The following is a 23,382-nucleotide window of genomic DNA, read 5'->3' on the forward strand; positions in this document are numbered from 1 at the left end:
GGCCTTTCTGTACAACTTGTTGTATATGTGATTATCTCTGGGCCTCAGTTTACTCATAGGAGCATCTCACATGTCAGGATTTCTAATTTCTCTTCAAACTCAAAACTGAGATTCCATTTTTTCCTTCAACTCAATATCCTAATGCCTGATGGTTAAAATAGATATAATGTGTAATCCAAGCATTTTTTATTCATTCATTAACCATAAATGTGTATCTACTATATGCCAATCACCAGGAAGAGAAAAAAGCAGATAAAGATTCTAGTGGGGGGGATAAAGACAATGAAAAATGTAGATAAATACACTATGTGGTATAATAGAGGTTTGATTGGGCTATGATGGAAAACCGATTTTGAAATACATTTGGGGGAAAGGGGCTGCTATTTTTAAAAAGCTGGTCAAGGAAGACATCACTGAGAAGTTGACATTTGAACACAGATTTGAAAAAGAGAAGGGAACAGTTCATGCAAATAACTTGGGAAAGAGCTTTCTGAGCAGAGAGAACAAACACAAGACCTTGAGATGTTTTCATAAGCTAAAACGTTAGACAATAACGATAGACAATAGACAATACCCTTTGTCCTGGAAATATCTGTAGGACCCTGGGGTCAGGTACGGTTGTCTTTGAGGAAGTGGGTCAAGCGGAGGGGGCAGAGGCAAAGGAAGTTGATCATAATGAAAAATCTGGATTTCATATCACATGAGTAAAATTTCAAGGAAGAGAGAACATTTATAGAAAAGAAAAATATGGCAGAGTGGGAGGAAGAGAGATATTAGCTACCTTTAAAATTTATTCTCATTAAAAACAGAACATTTATGTAGGTTTTTCTATGTAACTCAAGAGGAATAGAAGTAGGAAAAATGAATAGCAAGCTTTACAAAGAGTTATATCAGCTAAATGTAGAGAAGAGGTTTCTAAAAGCTCAAGTAATTGAGAGATGAGGTAGGCCACTAGTTGTCATGGTCGGCTGTCATCAAAAGCATTTGGAGAATTTTAAAAAATATAGATGCCCAGTGCAAATTCTAGCAGTTCTGAGCTGAGGTTCAGTCAGTCTATTGGCCACAATAATATATTTAAATATAGGTATTTTAATATATATTTGTTATTTTATATAGCAATTTATAAAAAAAAATTATAGTTATGTAAAAAAAATATTCCCAGAGAATTTCAAAGCATAACCAGGTTTGAAAACAACTGACATAGATTCCTCTGAGGTATGGTGAGCTTCTTACTACAGAAAATATTCATACAAAATAATTTCTTGAGAGTAACCTCAGAAAGAAAATTTCTGCATTAAGTAAAAAGTCAGAATAGATGACCTCTAAGATATCTCTCAATTTTCAGATTTCATGCCTCTACCACATTATGAAACAACAATAATACCAAGCAGAGGTTGCTTATTTATTTGTTTCAGAAGAATTCTTTTACCCATTATTTATAACAATTGATTATTTCAAATTCTATCCCATCGTGTGATCATATCAGCACAAAAAGGAAATTGGACTAATTTTGTATTGATTTATGTATATTGTGTTTATTTCTAATTGAGTACAAGTGAATGGGAAATGCCAATCCTTATTTCTCTAGGTGTCGTATTGTTCTCTAATAAAAAGACTGAAAAAAAATCCAATCCTTCTCAAATTCATGTATTATTTATTTTCTAGTCTTGAACGTTGAGTTACTTGAGATACAGGCTATTGTTATTTTGACGAAATTCACAGAATTTTTTGGGGGATATAATGCAAGTTTTCAAGAGCTTTGTGCTCTATTTGAGGAAGGAAGAAATGTACACAAAATAAATAATATAAATAAATAAAATGTAAAACTATAAAAGCAAATTCAGAATCACAAAGTTAGAAAGCAGGTGTTGTAATTCAGAGGAAGGATTTGGAAATTGGGATTTGCTATGGAAGAATCCAGAAAATTCATAGGAGACTGAAGGTGGAATCGATGCTAAAAGAATTGAAGACCTTTTGAAAGATATATAGGTTTCTCATTTTAAAAAGGGGAAATTCATGCACCAGGGAGATGATAAGAAAGGAAAAAGCCTCTGCAATCCCTTCCAACTCTAAGATCCTATAAAAATAATAGCAACGTTATCATAGTTGTTGGATTGGATCATTATTGAACTTAATTTTTCTACTGAATGGAAAATGGCAGAGCTGTATATTCTTTTGAGAATATATAATCTTACAAATTATATAGGAGATGGGGGAATACATATTTCATATTTTTAAAATAGCTAGTTATTCTGAAACTATCAGTAGTCAATTAATAACTGGCTATCACCAACTGGCTAATTATTAGTAATAAGCAATTAACTAATTGTTTAAATTTCATTTGAGTTTTTCGATATTTGGTTGGATGCATAGTAACTCATTTTACAGAATACAGAGGGTGCCAAAAAATGTATGCACATTTTAAGAAAGGAAAAAAACTATTAAAATTGTAATACTCAATATATACTGATAACAAAAGATGAATACAGGTCATGTGTATACATTTTTTTGGTACCCTCGGTACTTTCCATTTACATCTCTAGAATAGATCCACTTTCCAACCAACAGTGCTCCTGGGAGACTTTCTTGTATGGTCTTGATCAACAGGCTCATTGGTGCTTTGGCTTCTTGTTGGGTTTGGCTATTGCAGAACTGCAGCAGGTTGGAGACAGGTAGGAGAGAGAGGTGAGAGTATGAGGCTGCTTCCCTACAGAGCTGAGGTGGGCAAAAGGTCACAGAAGCTTCCAACAAAAGATCACAGCTTCTGTCAGGTGGTCTCCTTCACCAAGCTTTCTCCGACTGAAGATTCTATAACCACTCTCTGCTCTGGCACCTTCAGATCTAAGACCTGTAGTGAACTTCTGTTGTTATTAGCTCCAGGGTAAGAGGAGCTGTTTCATCCTTTGTGCTTTCCCTACACTATACTAACTCCTTTGTAAATACTCCTTTTATTCAGCTCTGCTCAAATTTCCATTTGGAATGTGGCGTTGCTCTCCACTGGGCCCTCCCTTACTGATATACCCGTTTAGTTCCTTTATTCAAAGATGAGAAAAGGCCTGTACATAAGTAATCACAGGCAAAAAAGACAAAAACAGCTCATCTCCAAAAGTTACGTGTATTTTAAATCTACATTTTGCAGCATAAACTTTTGAGTGGCATTGTTTTCTTTTGAGAGATCCTCGTTATTCTTTAGTATGTATGTATGTATGTATGTGTATTTTTATTTATTATCAGTAAAACTCTCATGAGAGTTACAAATATGCCTATGCATTGAGGCTTGAGAACTGGAAAATAACCAAAAAGCATCCTACAAATCATGAATTAGTTGGATATATTCCAGTTTAGAAACCTGTGTCCACAAAATGTAGCATTAATATCAATAATTTATATGTATTAAAATGAAAAAATTTTCCAGCAGTTAAATGGATTTTGTTTTTTCTATGTCAAAGGCCTTAGTTTATATTTTACTTTTGAGAATTGATGGTCAAGAACGATGTATGATTATGATGAGGAAGAAAAGTGACTGTACAGTCAGATCTTGGGATGGTCTGGCAATTCTGTCAGCATGGTTCAGTTGAACTAAATGTCAATGAAAAGATATAATAGCAGTAATTCACAGGGCCAAGGAATGAACTACCATAAAGTCTTACTCATGTAGGTTTTTTTTTTATGTGAATTATTGATAGAACCCTGAATTTCCATAGCTATTTAGAAAAGTAGTGAAGCAAAGTAAAGCAACTCTTAAAGAACAACCTGTGATTACTATTCACTTTCTTTGACTCAACCAGACTTCACTGACTTGATTTAGTGACACAAATTTAAACTTATCTGCTGACTTTGTCAAGTACAACCTAGACAACAACTGAGATCCTTTCTCTCTCTTTTCTAGCAGAAGGCATTGCATTATCTGTATCTGTTTACTTGGACATTGTATGATACATTTAATTGGTGGATATTCTGGCATTCAACTTTGAGCAAAAGAAAGAGAAAACAAAGTTTCACTATTAACTTTTGGGTGCTGTAGTGGCTATTACTAGTGTTTTCCAGTATTGAATTTCTCATTTCTGCCGGAGTACCCAGAAGACTATACTTTCTTGCCTCTTGAAATTAATTGTGCCCATGGAATTAGTTCTGGCTAATGAAATGTGGACAGAAATGATATGTATATCCTTTGAGCCACTTGATTTTTTTATGCTCCGCTTTCAAACGGAACATAGCCTATGAGTAACATTTCATTTCAGGTGGCGATGACCCCTTCTGCTGACCAGTGTTAGGCACTTTTGCATGAAAAAGAAATAAATTTTAAACAATAAGATTGGGAGTTTGTTACCCCAGTATAATTTACCCTATCATATTACCTATCTGAGAATGGTGGGACTCTTTAATATTTCAGAAACATTTGCTAGACTTTTTTGAGGAGGTTGAAAGATGCTGATGTTACAAAACAAAATTTGAAATTTGGCTTATAATCTTGGTGACTATATAAAATGGTCTTTTAAAGCTTTATGAAAAGACTGGGTGTAAGGAGATGACTAGAATAGTTATGTTTAAAGGACATGACCTATCATCCTATTAAGAAATGTAATGCAAACACAGTCATTTCTGAAAAGAAGATGCTTTTTGTTGGTCTCAATAGCAATAAGAGCTTGGCCTCTAAAATGGTAGAGGCCAAGTTGATAAGAATAGGTTTTTTTTCCATCTCTCTTAAGTTAACAGTGTGCTAATGTGTCAAATGAAACAAAGGGCTTCAGATCACTTGGTGAGACTCTCAGTAGAATAATGGGTGTCAAGAATAGAATAGGGCTCTCCCAAATTTTGGTTCTCATCACACAAATGTGTAACTTACACCATATGGAGTTGTAAAGGGTAAGACTGAAATACTTTTCTAAATTCTGGAGTTTGAGAAAGTGTTTTATTTTGTTCCACAAAAAGAACCATGACATCTTTGCCAAAGAGGAATCTTTTTTATTTTTTTTAAAAAATGAACTCTAATCAGGAAAAGATTATTTCCACCAAAGCAGTTTAAACATTGAAACAGGCCAATGACTGAAACTGGAAAGAAAGCCACTGGACTGACAAACTGAAGGCATTTAATGGATGTGACTGTTAATTTTATTTGTCAGTTTGTCAACTCGACTGGGCCATAGGGGATCTGAACATTATTCTGAGTGTGTCGGGGAGGCTGTTTCTGGGTGAGATTCACATTTCAATCAGTACACTGAATAAAGCAGTCCACCTCCTAATGTGGGCAAGCCTCATTCAGTCAATTGAAGACCTGACTAGAACAAAAAGGCTAAGAGGGAATTCCTCCTGTCTGACTATGAAGCTGGGATATGGTCTTCTCCTGCTTTCAGATTCAGACCAAAACATCAGCTCTTCTTGGATTTTGAACCTACTGACTTTTGGCTTGGAACATACACTACTGGCTTTCCTTCCCAGACCTTTGGATTTGAACCAGAACTACACCATTGGCTCTCCTGAGTCTCCAGCTTGTCTACTGCAGTTGTTGCAACTCCTCAGCCTCCATAAGTGTATGAGCCAATTCATTGTACTTGAAGTAAACTTCAAGCAATTGCAAAAGAAAAAAAAAAATCAAGAAATTTTCTGGGAATATCTAAAGGAACCTGAGAGAAAGTGAATAAATCCTGGTACATAAAATGGGGCAAAACCAAGTAGTGATTCTGAAGAGCATAAATCAAAAAAGGAAGATAAGGATTTTAGGTAACATCTGAAAGAGGCTGCTTCCTTAGCCCAGTGCTTCCTGTGTTCCATAATGTGATAAAAGAAAACAAAATGTTAATTGCTGTTTTGTCATTAAAGTGATCCATAAGCAAATGCATTTAGTCAATGTAGGCTAAAAATAAGTTAATCGAGTTTCTTTCACGTAGGAATTCAGTCTTAGTATGCTAATGATCAATGTGCCTCTCTAAAATTATGAATTAATTTTAAGCAAAATATACCTGATGTATTTAACCACAGAGGAATTAGTCTTTAAGTTTTTATTTTAAATTGCCTGGAAAAGAACAAAAATGTTTAAGCATTATATATATTTTGTAATCCTACTTTATTAAGTAACCATCATAAATATTTTGAACATATCTCTTAAAAGAATATTTGATAAAATAAGAAGCTCACAATTAGAAAATGGAACAATCAGACATGAGTTAAATAGAAAATAACAAAGCTTTACTTAGGAAAAAAGAGAGAAGTCTCAAACTACTAAAATCAGGAATGAAAGAGGATATAGTACTACCAAGCTTACAGAAATGAAAAGAATTGGAAGGAAATACTATGAACATTACTGTCAACAAATTAGATAACTTAGATGAATTAGACAAATTTCTACAAAATCACAAACCACCAAAACTGACTCAAGAAGAAATAGAATATCTAAATAGACCTATAACAAGTAAAGTAATCAAGTAACTTTCCACACAGAAAAAAGCCTAGGACCAGATGGCTTTTCACTGGTAAATCATACCAAACATGTAAAGGAGCATTAATTAATAACAATTCTTCACAAACTCTTTTGAAACATAGAAGAGGAGGGAACACTTTCCAACTCATTCTATGAGACCAATTTACCCTGATACCAAAATCAGATGAGGATATCAAAGAAAAAAATACAGACCAATAACTCTTACGAATATAGATGCAAAAAATCCTCAAAATATTAGCGAATTGAATCCAGCAATATATAAAAAGAATTATACCACGACCAGTGGGGTTGATCTCAGGAATGCAAGGTTAGCTTACCATCCAAAAATCAATTAATGTAATACACTATATCAACAGACTCAAGTACAACCCCTCCCCCCAAAAAACAACAAACTCACAACACATTATTGCAATACATGCATAAAAAAGCATTTGACAAAATATAACACCTCTTAATTATGAAAACCAGTACTACCGTACAAGGGAACTTCCTCAATAAGGGAATTTATGAAAACAAAAACAAACAAAAAAACCCCCAAAACAAACACACCACAGTTAACATATGTTCAATGGTGAAAGATTGAAAAATTCCCTCCTCCCCACCCAAAAGAAGGCACAAAAAAGCTGTCTCTTTCCATTTCTAGTCAGTATTGTACTAGAAGTTCTAGCCAGGGCAGTTAGGCAAGAAAAGGTAATACATGGCATTCAAATTAAAAAGAAATAAATAAAACTATTTTCAGATGACATGATCTAATATAAAACATCCTAAATAACCCACTCAAAAGTTACTAGAACTATTAAACGAGTTCAGCAAAGTTGCAGGATCCAGATGATCATGCAAAAATCAGTTGTATTTCCGTACACTAGCAATAAACAATCCAAAAACAAATAACACAATTCCATTTACCATAACATCAAAAATAATAGAATACTAGGAATAAATTTAACCAACAAAGTGCAAGACTTGTCCCCTGGAAGCTACAAAATATTGTTGAAAGAAATTAAAGAAAGATATAAATGGAAAAAAAATCCCATGTTCACTAATTAGAAGACTTAATATTGTTAAGATGACAGTATCTCCTAAATTGATCTACAGAGTCAACATATTCCCTATGAGACTTCCAACTGATTTGTTTTAGAAATTGACAAGCTGATTCTAAAATTCATGGAATTTTAAGGGACCCCAAACAGTCTAAACAATCTTGAAAGAGTAGGAAAATGTTAGAGCACTTACACCTCCCCATTCAAAACTTACAATAAAGGTATTATAATCGAGATAGCATAGATATATACAGCAATAGAATAGAATTGAGAGTCCAGAAATAAGCCCTCACCTTAATGGTCAGTTTAGTTTTGACAAGAATGTCAAGACCATTCAATGGGGAAAGTACTGTGTTTTTAACAAACGGTGATGTGACAGCTGAATATCCACATTAATAAAATTAAATTGGACCCTTACCTCATACCACATACAAAAATTTACTCAAAATTGATAAAGACCTAAGTGTAAGAACTCAAACTAGATAACTCTTAAAAGAAAACACCGGAAGAAATTTTCATGACCTTGAGATAGGTGATGGTTTCGTAGAAGTGACCTCAAAAATCACAAGAAACAAAAAAAGATAAACTGGGTACCACCAAAGGAATATTTCAAAGGAAACCATTAAGAAAATAAAGGGTAACTTAAAGTATGTGAGAAGAAAGTTATAAATTATAACTTGTATTTAGAATATAAAACGAACTCTCACAACTCACTAATAAAAAGACAACTCGGTGTGGCCGGTTAGCTCAGTTGGTTAAGAGTGTGGTTGCTGGTTCGATCCCTGCATGGGCCACTGTGAGCTGTGCTGTCCTTAAAACAAACAAACAAACAAACAAAAAACCAGACTACCCAATTTTTAAATGGGTAAATGGTCTGAATAGACAATTCTCCAAAGATGTACAAATAGCCAATAAATACATGAAAAGATGCTCCATATTATTAGTTATCAAAGAAATACAAATGAAAACCACAGTGAGTTACCACGTCACACACACTATATGGTTATATATGGTTATAATAAAAAAGTCAGATAACAAATAAAAATTGTTGGCAAGGAAGTGGAGAATGTGGAACCTTCATGTACTGCTCTGGCAGTGTAAATACTGCTGCTCCTTTGGGAAACAGACTGGCAATTCCTAAATTTTTAAACAGAGAGTTACTATATGATCCAGCAATTCCACTTAATTAGCCAAGAGAAATTAAAACATGTTCACACAAAAATTGTATCAATGTTTTATGAATATTCATAGCATTCATAAAACAATATCTGAAAAGCATTATTCATATTAGCCCCAAGATGGTAACAACCCAAATGGCAATCAACTGATGAATGGATAAACAAAATGTGGTACATCCATACAATGGAATGTTATTTGGCGATGAAAGGGAATCAAGTATTAGTATGCTACAACATGAATGAAAGTTGAAAACATTATGCTAAGTGATAAAGTCAGTCACAAGAGACCATATTGTATAATTCCATTTATATGAAATGTCCAGAATAAGCAAATCTATAGGCACAGAATGTAGATTAATAGTTGACTAGGGCTGGGCAGGCTGGGGGTGGGGTCTCCAGGCAATAGGGGTGCCGGCTATGTGGTGCACAGTTAATTCGTGGCATAATGAAATGTTCTAAAATTGATTATGGTGATAGATACACAGCTCTATGAATATACTAAAGCCTTCAGACTGTACACTTTAAATGGATGAATTGTATAATATGTTGACTATATCTCAATAAAGTTGTTTTGAAAAGGAGTTAATAAACAGTATGAGAAGCCAGATTGCTCCCTAAAAAATAATATAAGTTGTTGTTTCTACAAAGCTCATGTTTTGTTTAGGCATGTTACACATTTAATCCTCCTTAATATATTTAAGACTCAATGTGGATTAAATGACCTAATATTAACTGGCTCTTTTATATATATACAAAACACAGTGCTAAAAAGTGGCAATCAGAGCATTTGGGCCAAAGTGCACCCTGGTAAACAAGGCTGATTTAACAAGCTACCTGCATTCTTTCATTTTGAAAATGAAGATTTGGCTATGATTATCTTTGGTAAGCTTGGCAGGTTCTTTTCTGCCTAGTTTTATCATCATTTCGCCATTTACATGTTTAGTGTAATATCGGGTAATGGTTAAGCATTGTTAAACTAGCATACTGGGTCTCTTTGCCCTAATATCTATAAATTCTACAGACTAAGTATTTATATTAATACAGTGACACTATTACATCAAACTACTTAGCTAAAATAAGATGTATTGAAATAGCAACAATTTGCCCTGTCAGTCTCTATTCTAATTTTATATTGAGTATCTTCATAGTAAAAGGAAAGTCTCAAGTGAAAGTAGTCATTTTCATGATCAAATATGTTTTCCTTAAATCCATTCATTTTCATTTTATTCCATAAGCATTGACTAATTCTCTCTCCTATTACTCCACACTGGGTACTGTTAGGTAACAGAGGGTGGGGCGTGGGGTGGGGGGTGCGGGTGGGTGTAACTTGAGAGTCACCTTTTGTTGGTGGAAGCATAACCTTGAATGAGGAAGAAATGAGCATCTGACCACTTATTAAGGGAAAGCATCATGCTCGGTGCTTTACAAATGGTATTAAGTTCTTACAACAATCCTGTATTACAGATTTTATGTTTACCATTTAATAGAGAAATCTGAATCTAAAGAAGGTAAACACATTGCTGATGTCACAGAGTTAACTTTGTGAACAAGGCTCTAAATATCCGTCTCTCCAAAGCTTATTCTCTTTCTCTCTACTAGTGTGTTTTATGCCTTATGACTGCTATGGCAGATCACACAGCTTTGCCGCCACTGTCTTTCTGGGTCAGCCAGATTACAGAAATAAGAAAACACTCTAACCCTTACCTACAAACCTTTTCAGAAATGGAGCATTTGACCTACACAGCCCATGGCCCCTCTAGTGATGTTTTGTTGTTATTTTTAAACAATTCCCTTAGAATTGTACTATTTTTTTTTCTCTGCTGTAAAGCAATGGCTATGTTTTCAAAAGTGGTCTAATATTAGTAGCTGCCCTACATCTTTTAAACTCTCTTAACTGTTCTGAGAATGTAGGTTATTACCAATATTATTTCTTTTCTGATTTTTGTCCTGTATTTAACCAGCTGATTATGAAATCTACACATCAGTGAACTGTTTCTTTACATCTTAAATGATTGAGCAAATATCAGAATGGGGATTCTGTAATGTTCTCAGCTTTACACAATGTTCAACATGACTCACATACATTGGGGATTGACCTTTTGGTTGCAGAGTTGTTATCATGTAGTAGATCCCACATTTATTATCAATTCTTCTCTTGCTTACTCCTAACCAAAAAATAGAGCAATGAAAGGATCACACGTGAGCAGTAGAAAGTAAGTGAAATGGAAAAATTCGGCTTGGACTTTAAAAGACAGATTTTTTTTCCCCCTACATAAATAACATTACTTTGTAGGAGATATGAGGGAAAAACAAGTAGGTTAGATGGAGAATAATTTTACAATTTGAAGCCAATTTGTATTTTCCTTCTGCCTGTTTTAGTGGGTTTTAATGCACTACCCAAAGGTCAAGACTGTGTATAAATTAAATTATGTGTAAAGGATAAGATTTTTTTTTTTAACTTAAGGTTCAACCATGAAGAAATCAGAGATTTTTCTATAAAGAAAAAGGGAAAGATAATTGGACCATTGGTACATTATCTTGCTCTTTTAATTTCAATATATGACAAGATACAAAGATTTATGTCATCTCTTTGGAAAAGCAATCAGGAATACAGAATCACACTGGGGAAATATTTTGTTTTTCAAATGGTTATCTATTTTAACACATCTACCTCTGGCTCACATTGTCAAAGGAAAATCATATAGCACATAGATTTGCAGACGTAACTTGGAAAACTTATCTACATTCCAAAAGGTGAAGATGTAAACACACTCCCCCCCCCAGAATAATCACTAACTTCAGTGCTTGAGCTAAGATATTGGTAGTCAGTTCTTAAAACCATTAAATAATCTTATCAAATGTGAGGGAAAATAATTCAAATGGTGTTAATGTTTGGTTTTAGCCGAGAACAATATCTGAAAAGAAATTGTTCAGTAGATGGTTAACGTCCAGTTCTTCAACAGGGTGTTTAGTTTGTTTTGTTTTGTGTTTTTTTGGATGGTGGTGGTGGTGGTGTACTTTTAACAGGAGGTTATTTGGGTGATCCAGTGTATGGCCTTATGATTTAAAAACTTTCAATCCAGTTAGTTTTTCCATTTCTGTTTTGTTAGTCTGCCCTCTGGCCCCCTACTTGTTAGCAACAATCTTACTTCCAGAGAGTATAGGTTCAGAAGGAGAGGTGGCAGTAAAACATAAATCTCCATTAAGCTGAAGAAATACAGGCTTAAAAAAAAACCACTCAACTGTCGCTACCCAGTCTTCCATTACTACAGATAATTAGAAACTGATTATGATTATATGAATTTTGTTTTTCTCAAATCTTATCAATATCATCAATTGGTTGCATTTTCTGTCAAGATCTCATCAGATAGTCTAAAACTTGAGTCCTAGAAGGGAGTCTGTGTCCTTGCCCGAGGCCCACCCTGAAGGTCATCCAAGACAGGTCCAGGTCTTCCTGCATATTCCTGTCTGAGGAGTCTTTCTAGTCTCTTCTGCAGTTAGCCTGCATAAAGAGTTAGGGAGTTAATCCCTGAGGAACCACCCTCAACCCCACTTTTCCTTGCCGCATTTTGGAACAATTTTGAGTTGCCCTTCACAGTCTCTCAGCGGACCCCAGCAGGACTGAGCCCCAGTGGCCCACAGAGTTAATTATCTCACTAACACACCCTTATCTCATTAACACACCTTTTTGTTTTCCTTTCTTTTCTGTTTTACTTCTTCATCTTGCTTCTTAGATTACTTTCCAAATAAACTATTTGCATCCAAATTATTGTATCCAAATCAGTTTTTTTAAATTTCATTTTATTTTGGGGTGGACATAAATTAAGAGAGTCATTTAGAAATTATCTTCTCTATTTATACAAAATGGCCAGAAAGTAGATAAGTGGTTGCCTAGGACTGAATGTGGGAATAGGGATTAATTGTAAATGAGTATGAGAGATCTTGTTGAAGGGGTAAACATATTCTAAAACTAATTTATGGTGTTAGTCGAGCCACTCAATAAAGTTACTAAAAATCATTGAATTGTACACTTGAAATGGGTAAATTTTATGTTATGTACGATATACCTTAATAAGGTTGTATAAAAAAATTACTTGATTTTAAATGGATAGATGGTAAGATTCAGAAATAAAGTGCTTAGAGTTGCACAGCGAACATGTGTCAGAAAATGGAGCAGTGTTTCAGGCCATTTGATGCTCTGATTTTTAGTTTTGATTCATTTGTGGACTAATGATCTTGCTTTAACTCATTAAAAATTAAAGTACATGAAAAAAGTGAAAAAGTACCAATTAAAACAAAGATCAATACACTTAATACACTAATTATAATAATTATGACATATGTTCTTACTTTATGCTAAATGATTTACCTAGGTTATCTCCATTTCATGATGGTCTACACCAGGGGTGTCAAAACTTTTTTCAACGTTTTTTACCAAGGGCCATATGCGGTAAAATACACAAACAGCCAGGCCACTCACTCGAGGTGAAGTACGTATTGCCTCACCTAGTTTATTTAAGTAAACTAGATATGTTTTTGGAATTTGCTGCAGGCCGATTAACAATGGATTGCGGACCGCAGTTGGCCAGCGGGCCGCAGTTTTGACACCCCTGGTCTACACGATAGGCATAATTCCTACACCCTTCTCACACATGGGGAAATAGGGCTTGAGAGAGGATAAGTGACTTATCAAAGGTCACACAACTCATATAAGGTTCAGTGAGAGTTCATCCATGGTGGTCTGACATCAGAAACCATACTTATTATACTGCTTCTGCTGGTAACTAGGATTTATACTCCTCTTACCACTGCAGCATGATCAAAGAAAAAAGAGAGCTCTATACCTCACTGTTGAGTTTCTTTATCTGCTGCTTGGTCTCCTCTGCTTTGATGAAGAGAACAGCAGCTCCAATCTCTGGGTCTGAAAGTGACACACATATACACACAGAATGAGTTTTTATTAAAGAATAAACCTCATATTTGAGAACTGGGGCAACAGGATAGGGAAGGAAGCCCAAGGTACTGCCTGTAACCTTTCCTGATGTCTGTGCACTGTAGGGTCTGTGTCTCTGGGACTGGACATGCGTCTAGTACTCCTCTGGATGGCACATGACATACTCTGTGGAACCAGGCCCACATCATGGTGGTGATGGGACCAGAATAACTAGATGTGTCCGTGGCAAATCTCCCCTTCCTCTGAGCACAGTCACCACCATGTTCCAAGATGGCACCTTTTCCCTTCTTCGACGATTCTCTAAAATATATATCCAGCCAGTGCTCAAGCCATAGAGAAAGGATGTTCTTTTCCTGTTTTCTTTCTGAATATTGATTTTTGTGCTCATGAGAACATTTTTCTCCCACCTCTATTTCAGATGCTACTCTCCACTGCAGGTTTTCTGTCTCCTCCTGTGTCATTCTAAAAGGTAATTTCTGCCATTTCCTGGTTCTCTAATCTCCAGTTTTTCTCTACCTACTCTTCCAAATGCATTTGTTTCTGTCAGGGACAAAAGTACAGATGAATCACTGCTAGCTGGAGTGGAAAGGATATATATATCCTGTCTTGAAATTTATATATATATTTATATGTTTTATATGTTTTATATAATTTATATATGTATTTATATAATTTATATATGTATAAATTTATGTATATATATATAAATTTCATTTTTATGTATAAATTTATATATAAATTTCATATAATTTATATATATATTTATATAATTGATGTATGTATAAATTTATGTGTATATATAAATTTCAAGATAGGATCATCCTAATATCCTAATTCTGACCAATTATGGGTAGAAAACTTATTTGTGGAAGAAACATTTACTCAAAACAATCAGAAGTGTCAAAGTAGTAAGAATTCATTTTGCAGAGCTATTTTGCAAAGCTAACCCATTCATTCAATGAATGATTAGTGGTCATATACAATAGGGTAGGCCTCCTTTAGGGGAGATAGCAGTGAATACAGAAAATATAATTGACCCTCATAGAGCTTAGAGTCTAGCAGGGAAAAGAAACATTTGAAAAGTAATTATGCAATGTTTGGATTTCATACTACCATGTTTCCCTGAAAATAGGACTGGGTCTTATATTAATTTTTGCTCCAAAAGATGCATTAGGGCTTATGTTCAGGGGCTATCATCCTGAAAAATCATGCTAGGGCTTATTTTCTGATTAGGTCTTATTTTCGGGTAAACAAAGTAAGGGCAATAGGAAACCCTTAAGGGTTTTAAGCATAGGAGTAATAAGAATAAATTGAGTAATAAGAATAAATTGATACAATTTAAAAAATGTTCACTGTTTATGGAGAGCAGTGTGAGATCAGAGAAGAGACTTTGGTGGCAATGCAGGCAAGAGGTGGATGTGGCAAGAAAAAGAGTGGTGGCTGAAAGGACAGAAAATCTTAGAACTGAGAGATGTTTAGGAGAATCAGAAATGTGAATGGATGAGTGTAGGGGTAGATGTTGGGAAAAGGGAGAAGAGGGAGCTAAAAGGGTGGTGGGACCAGAAATAGGTGGAGGAGCATGATGAAGTTCTGGGCATTGTCTCCAGGACCAGGTGAACCAACACACAAGACTTCCAGCTGGGACCCACCACCAGCTTTCATAGCAAATACTCACAGCAGTTTGACTAGAACAGTAATTTCTGTGCCCCTTGCCCTAAGCAGAGTAACATCAGCACATGTAAATTGAAAGGATGAACAGGATTGTTGACTGACACCCGCACTCCCTCTCTCCCTTCCTTCCCTCCCACTCTGTGCCCATCAAGGAGTCTTACAGGGACCCTCCCATTTCCGTAGAAGATGATGAGTGCTGGGAAGGATTGTTGATTGAGATGGAATAATTGTATTCTACTAAATGAAGACATACCCCCAGAATTATACACTCAGAAGTCCTTCTTAAGCTTGGCTTCATCCATGGAGACAGTTGCTAATCAGGAGATCCTGATACAAGAATCTCAGAGCTGGGTGGGAAGGGGAGGAGAGAGTTGGCAGGGGATTGCTAGCCTTGCATCTGATACTTTGCTGGTAATTGTTTTGGATAGTTCATGCCTATTTAATATCTGTTCATTATTCTATTAACTACAGGTATGTCTTCTTTACAATTTATTTGTCATTTCTGGCCTTCATCATATTGACAGATTCCTTTATGGGCAATGAACTCAAGATCAAAGAGAGAGAGAGGGACCTGAACTAGGTTTGGGGCTACCCTCACATGAATTCACCATCACTAGAGGGTAGTGCTTCATAGAGTTCTCCATCATTTCTAACATTTCTACATGCTTCTGAAGTTGTTTATCCTTTGACGAAATGCAAGTACATAACCTATCACCAAATAAATTGGTTAAATATAACCAATGCTCCTATAGTGTATAACCAACACAGCATTTTTTTCTGGATAGTGTTGTTTTTGTGGATTAGTTTGTATTTATAGTAGGAAAACATGATCCTCAACGGATGAACAGCAAACATTTGAGTGTCCTAATGCACCATTTACCTGGGCTGGTGAATGGCAGGGCATCTAGCTTAGACTATGATATTTTAATAACTTGCAGATGGCAAAGACTCAAGTCAAATTATTCCATGGCATTGGTAAAGCTCTATCACATGGAGAATATTCCAAGAATGGGAAGCTTAAAAAGTGCTTAGGCCAAACATTACAAGTTAAAAAGAAATACTGTCTCTTGAGAGGAGGCTAAATATGGAGCTTACCTCTGAGAGGAGGAGAAATTCTGGGCTCCGGCCTGATTCGTTCAGAGCCAAACTCAAAAGTCTGGCTTTCTTCACTGCTATTTCCATCTTCAATTCCATCAACAATCCTGTTTATAATAAAGGAAGTCGGTTAGTTGTGACTTTATATTCATGGGTTCCAGCATTTCTATAAGACTTAAAAATAGTGTGTTAAATTTCTAAATTCTAGATGCTCTAGAGCTATGCTGTTCAGTATGGTAGCCATTCACTTTGTAAGACTATCACACGCCTGAAATGTGGCTAGTTCAAATAGAGCTGTGTTGTAAGTATAAAACACACATTGGATTTTTAAGATTTTAGTAAAAAAAAAAAGTAAATTATTTCATTAGTAATTTTTTATACTGTTTACATTTGAAATGATAATATACTTGGGGCTTATTGAGTTAAATAAAATATATTATTAAAATCATTTCACTTTTGAAAAACGTGGCTACTAGAACATTTAAAATTACGTATGTGGTTCACACTTTTAGTTCATAATATATTCTTATTGGACAGAAATATGGTAGAATTTAGAATCTTATTTATTCTTAGATTCAAAACCTTAAGCTACATAAGTCCTTTTATCTCAATTTATATTAAGTCACTATCCACAATTAAAATGTTTTAACCTAATGATTACAGCATCACAGAAAATAACTTTGATGGTATTTTCGCTCTGTTCTTGGACAAACTCTGAAATGAGAGTTAAAGAGTTATATTTAAATTACTATTAGGACTTTAGCTAGTCTTCTTTCTTTGGTAAATAGTATCTAACCCACTCATTATTTAAAAAAATACAAGTCTATTGAAGAAGATTTAAACGTAAAGGTAACAAAAATCAGAAAATAAAAATCACCTGTAATCTACCACCACTGTTAGCATTTTGAAGTATGTCCTCAAACTCTTTTTTTTGTATGTAAAAGAAAATACATTCTTTTTACATTGTAGAATCAATTGTATATAAACATTTCCTTTCGAGCTCTAATGCATTTCCCTTATTTAAAATGTATTATTTTTCATTTTATTAGAAATTTAGGAAAAAGAAGAGTTAAGCAATGTTTTTAAATTGCTATCTCCAACTAAATTCCTGAACATTTAATGTTCACCTACTTTTCACTAAATCTGTTTTGTTTATTTTTTGTTAATATTCACTCTAAATGGATAACTTGTGTTCTTCAAATGAATAATTACATATGTTGTATATCAGAGAGATCACTTACCTTACAATTTAAATCCAGATTTCAGAACTTAATCTCTGAGATTTTGGACAAAATACTTAATTTTAAAGTTTCACTTTTTACATCTTTATAGAAGATATAATAGGAACTACTTTATAGGATTCCTGAGAAGACTAATGCAATAGTGAATGTGAATTTATGTAGCAGAGTTCATGGAACATAGAAAGCCCTCAATATTTTTTGTCTTGCTTCTATTTATTATTCAGTAGTTATGTGATTTTTGTTATTGCTTTTATGTATCATAGACTACTCCTTTCACATATTCTGAGTCAAAATTCTTCATCCTCTCAATCACCTTTAGTTGATGCTAAAGTAAATTTTTTTTTTAAACAAAAAGTAGAGCCATGTCATGTTACCTAGAACTGAGGAGGCCAGAAATAAAACTAAGCTTCAGCCATCTACAATGATGCAGCAAATAGTATGGAAAAATAAAAATCCACACTTCATTTCCTTTATAATTTCAACTCATTGCTTCATAAAACTTTTGGTAAGATACAGGCATTGAAAGGATAACATCTATGAAGTTTGTTCCATCTCTTTTAAATTTGTAAAATTACAATGTAGAAATATACATTTATAGCAATAGAGCTAAATGGATGAAGGGAGTTGAGAAGGAATTCTGAACATGTAATGGACCCTTTTGAGAATATGACTAAAACTGTTCTCCTACTGCACGCACATCCACATAGAAGTAAAAATTACACATAAAATGCAGGCAAGCTGAAGAATCCAGGCTAGGAACCTGTGTAGTAGAAAGGCCCAAAAGGCTGACTAATGTACTGGGCAGGTACTTGTCTGAATAAAAAGCAGCCATTTTTCCCTGGGAAAGAATGATATGATGTGAATTCTTACCTTGGACTGAGGTCAGGGGATGTAGCGCTATTCGAAGTTGAAAGCTGTAATTTCAAGTTCTTCTCTTTCCTTTTACCATGGTTAGGAGGGTCAGTTTCCAGTTTTGTTTTGGGAGAATTTGAACTGGAGACTTTGATAGGTGAGTGAAATGGCACTGTTCCTGAGGCCAGCTGCTTCAGGCTTAAGCCCAGATAGCTTTTATTGCTTCCAGGCTTCTTGCTGCGCGAAGAGGAGGACCCCCTTGTGTAGATGGGAGATAGGGAGGCTGTCTCTTCTTCCTCCCCCTCTTCTTCCTCTTCCTCGTCTTCCACGATGGATGGGAGTTTCTTGTTGATGCTACCATTTCCCTTGGGCTCTGACTAAATCAGTGGATAATATAGATTAGTACAGATTGTAAAGACCTCTTGAGAGGTATATCATTCATGCTCAAGGTCCTATCTGAACAAAGTCAAATCCCTTAGAGACTTATTTCTCATCAAAATTAAAGAATTTCAAGATTTTGTTATTAGTGATTCAGGTGTTAAAAGTCTCCCCATTTCTCATCTTTCCCAGGTTTACCCTCTCTGCTTTCCTGGTGTTAGCCCACCAACTCTTCTCTTGGAGGAGAGCTATGTAGAAGGTATATTTTTTTTTACCAAATTTGTATCTAGATTTTAATCAGCCTGCTGCTTGTAATAGTATATGATGGCGTGCTCTTAAGAATGAAGACATTTTCAATGCTATTGGAAGATCTTGGGCCTTGTTACTTTAAATTTATAGGGTCTTCAGTAGAACTTGATGTGGAGAGCAACCAGAAAAATTATACTGTCCTTGAGAATAAAAAATATTTCCTATTTTGAATCACATAGATGGAGGGAGATCAGTGTGTCCTCAGCTACTCTTGTTTTCTGCTTTCCCTTTTTTTTTTACAAGTCGGTTGGTAGAAAATGGAGCAAACCATTTGATCTGCTCCCCTTGAAAAGTCCTGTGAGGACCTGCCTGTTGGCTCAGGTGGTTGGAGTGCTGTGCTCCTAACTCCGAGGTCACCAGTTCAATTCCCACATGGGCCAGTGAGCTGCACCCTCTACAGCTAAGATTGTGAACAACAGCTCTCCCTGGAGCTGGGCGGCTGTGTGCTGCCTTGAGCGGCCCACTGGCAACTGGGCCACCGACTACTTCAGTTGGGGGGAGCGCAAGGCTCATAACACCAGCATGGGCCAGGAAGCTGTGTCCTACACAGCTAGACTGAGAAACAATGGCTTGAACCGGAGGGTGAGGGGAGACAAAAGAGGGGGGGGGGAAGAAAAGCCTTGTTGAAAGGAAGAAAGTCTTGCCAAGCTCTATCCTAGGACCACTGGACCCTTAACTGGGGTTATTCAACCTTATAGGCTAAGAAGAAGCAGGGAGGATGGGAAAGGACATGAGGTAATGATGGAGGGGCAGGGCAGAGAGGGCAGCAAAGGCTAAGCTAGTGTAGTGGGAAGCCCTCAACAGAGTCACTATAAGAGTATGTGTTTCTTGCTTTGCTCCAAACATGGCTTCCCTTCTCCAAAAGGGTCAATTCATTTTTCTATGCCTTAGTTTCTTTTGAAGATAAAACCACTTATAACCTGCCCATCAATAACTTTTAATAAAAATGAGATAACAAACTGAAAAGGCCTAAGAGTACTATTTAAGTCTCATGAGCTCTATTATTATTACCTCATCTTAATAAACAGTTGATTCATTGGTGTATATGGATTTTACTATCGTATAATGATAAAGATAGCAAAAAAATGAAATTGAACCTGTGGTAACTTAAAGGCAATAGCCCGTTCAGTTTAGGTCCCAACTGCTAAGTGAAATGGTCAGTTTACTCATGGTTTTTGTTTTTTGTTTTTTGTTTTTTTGTATTTTAACCTTAGTGGCTCAAAATTTCTTGAGGATATGGCATTATTAGACTCATCTTTCCAACTAGATATGATTATTTTAACTAATGGTGAAGCCATAAGTTCTGTATTAGAATAGTAATGGTATTGCTTTTATTTGTTTTTTGTTTTTCACAGCATTTAAAAATGCTGCATTTTTAACAAAAGACCCACATGGATTGCAGGAGAACATTTGTATGCTCTCCTATGTTTCCCCGAAAATAAGACCTAGCTGGACAATCAGCTCTAATGTGTCTTTTTGGAGCAAAAATTAATATAAGACCCTGTATATTATATATTATATTATATTTTAAAGACCCGGTCTTATAACATAAGACCGGGTCTTATATTATAGTAAAATAAGACCAGGTCTTATATTAATTTTTGCTCCAAAAGACGCATTAGAGCTGATTTTCTGGCTAGGTCTTATGTTTGGGGAAACATGGTAGTATCGCAGAATAGAAAAATTAGCTTACTCAGCAAAAGGCACAACAGGACAAACTTATCAAAGAAATGAAAAACAATGAGTGAATTCTCTATTTGGACTTCTGTTTACATTTGTATTGGCAATTTAATCATTCCTTTGTTTCAAGGAGGTTCCATTTGCTGTACTAAAATCCTCTGACCATAACGTTTGTTCTACAAGTTTGTTTAAATGTCATACTTCCATTTTGTCATGGTGACTTGGTGTCTTGGAAAAATTGCTTAGATACTGACTCTTATGATCAAGGCAGCCACCATTACTTATACTAAGAATTCATTATCCCACCTATCATCATTGCAGACAGGACCCAAATGTATTAGTTTATTGAACACCTGGCCCCACATGCAACCTCTATGAAGGAGTACCAGTTACTTTCCTCCAGCCACCTATATAGAAATACCCACTTTGCTTGTGTGGCTGGATTCACTGTGTCTATAATGTCATAAAGTTCAACCATAAATCTCTTCCTTCTCTTCTGACCCACCCCTTCATTTTCTCTTGAAAAATGCTTCCATGAGGGCAAGAAGGTTTTTATTCTCATAGTCAAAGGAATCTCTAATTTAGCTCATGATATTTTTCTGGGATAGTCATTTTAAACTAAAAAAATGGCTAGATTCAATCGAACCTATCTTCTCTAAAGAGGAAGCAGGATAAAGTCCAGTGGTTGAATGCATGGATTTTTGGCCGCACAGACCTAGAAGTCCTGTGAGTTACTACCTATAAACTTGGCCAAGGAATATAATTGTTAAAAGCCTTGGTTTCCTCACCTGTAAATTGGGAGATGAGAAAAATATTAGATATTAAATAGTGAAAGTTAAATACTTAGCAACGTGCATTGAATGTGCCTAATAAATGCTTGTCCTTGCAATGCTGATGATAATCATGAAGAAAATAGAAACAACATTTACATCAGGAAAGGGGCTTCAGATAGTACTGGTTTTCTCTTTTTACATAATCTCTTCTTTCTTAGCTAACAAAACTTTTAACAAGGCAGCTGGGCCAAAGATCACGTTTTTCAGTTTCCCTTGCCACTTGGTTTAGCCATAAGGATAAGTTCTAGGATGGTAGCAGGCAAGTGGACAGGTTATAAGGAACTTTTAGGAAGACTCCTAGAAAAAAGAGAGTCTCTCTCATGCTCTTTCACATTTCTTTAGTTTCTAGTCTGGAATATTGATGAAATAAATGGATCTCCAGTGGCCATCTTAGAAAAGGAGAAAATCTTGAAGAAGGAAGCCACACATTGAGGATGATGAAGCAGAAATAAAGTTTTGGACCCTATTGACAAACTGTTGTATTGTCCACTTCCTGCTTTTTTCCATGAGAAGAAATAAACACTTAGTGTCTTGAAACCCCTGTTAGTATGGTGGCTTTGATATTACAAATGAACGTCAGCCTAAATTATACAGAACTTCTTTTTTTTTTTAAAGCTAAAGATGTTATGTTTTGGGGAGAGATGTTCATTTTTAGAGTGCTATGAAGGGGTGAGAAATTCAAATTGGAAAATCCAAAAGGCTAAATTTCACTGCATGAGAAATAGAATATAAGAAAGGTCTGAGGGAAGATGATTATAGTAGTGAGAAAAGGCTGCCTATTGAATAGAAGAGTTGAAACATAATGACCATTTTGCTAGTTCCTCAGGAAGGATTTTGCAGGGATGAGAGAAAAAATACTAATGCCTGAGAGAAACTTGGTTGGGTGCATTGAGATGTTTTAAGAGCTTTTAAGGAGTTTCTCAATAGTATTAAAAGTAAATCTTATTTGCTCATATTCAGTAAATTATCAATATCTTTGTAATGTATTATGTAATTGGATTTGTGTGCCTCTGTATATATGTGTGTGTATCTGTGTATTCATGTGTGCGAAAACTGGGTTCTGCTTCAAGGAGAGTACAGAATAAGAAAAGGAGCTGTTGATAGGGTTCTTATCAGAGGATTATTTATAATTAAAGATTAGATAATACATCTGACAAATCACTGTTTCTTGGGAAAGTTTTCTGTGAAATTAAAGGATTCTTAAAAGTTGGGACTGCTGTAAGAGCTCAAGTGAAAGTACGTCCAAAATATCTCTGAACCATATTTTTTACATTATGGATAATCATGTTATGCCATCAATCAAATGCTTAGAAGAAAACATTAGGCTACTAATTTTAAACACAATGAAAGTACTTCTAAGGTCATTACCTCATGACTTTGCTATTTTGGGTAGGTTTTGGTAACAAACTACTTTTCAATAATAACAATAAAACCCTTAAATAGAGGTATAAGTTTCAATACTTCTCTATTCCCAAACACAAGAAAGCCAGTCGCCATATTTCTCATTGGGAGATGTGTTAGGGAACATCAAACATAAATACATAAAACCCTCAAAGAAAAGACAGATTTATTGAAAATCCTGCAGATTTTAGATTTTTTGCTCTTTGGCAAAAGCCATACCTGTGAGACCGTAGATTTGTTCGATAATCTTGATATCACCTGAAGAACAAACAAACAAATAGAAGTTGTAACAATCATTTAAATCTTCCCAA

The 23,382-nt window shown here is 35.2% G+C and overlaps 1 protein-coding gene across 1 annotated transcript in view; it reads right to left on the reverse strand.

Moving 5' to 3' along the window:
• KCNH8 (potassium voltage-gated channel subfamily H member 8) overlaps positions 1-23,382 on the reverse strand; it is a 318,346-nt gene that overhangs the window by 18,001 nt on the left and 276,963 nt on the right. The window contains exons 12-15 of the mRNA XM_019726038.2: positions 23,291-23,329; positions 18,489-18,847; positions 16,378-16,484; positions 13,502-13,578 (exon numbers count right to left, since the gene is read on the reverse strand). Coding sequence (XP_019581597.2) covers positions 13,502-13,578; positions 16,378-16,484; positions 18,489-18,847; positions 23,291-23,329 — 582 coding nt within the window. The remainder of the gene's footprint in view (positions 1-13,501; positions 13,579-16,377; positions 16,485-18,488; positions 18,848-23,290; positions 23,330-23,382) is intronic.

Source organism: Rhinolophus sinicus, linkage group LG10 (genome assembly GCF_036562045.2).
Source record: "Rhinolophus sinicus isolate RSC01 linkage group LG10, ASM3656204v1, whole genome shotgun sequence".
Taxonomy (NCBI): Eukaryota; Metazoa; Chordata; class Mammalia; order Chiroptera; family Rhinolophidae; genus Rhinolophus; species Rhinolophus sinicus.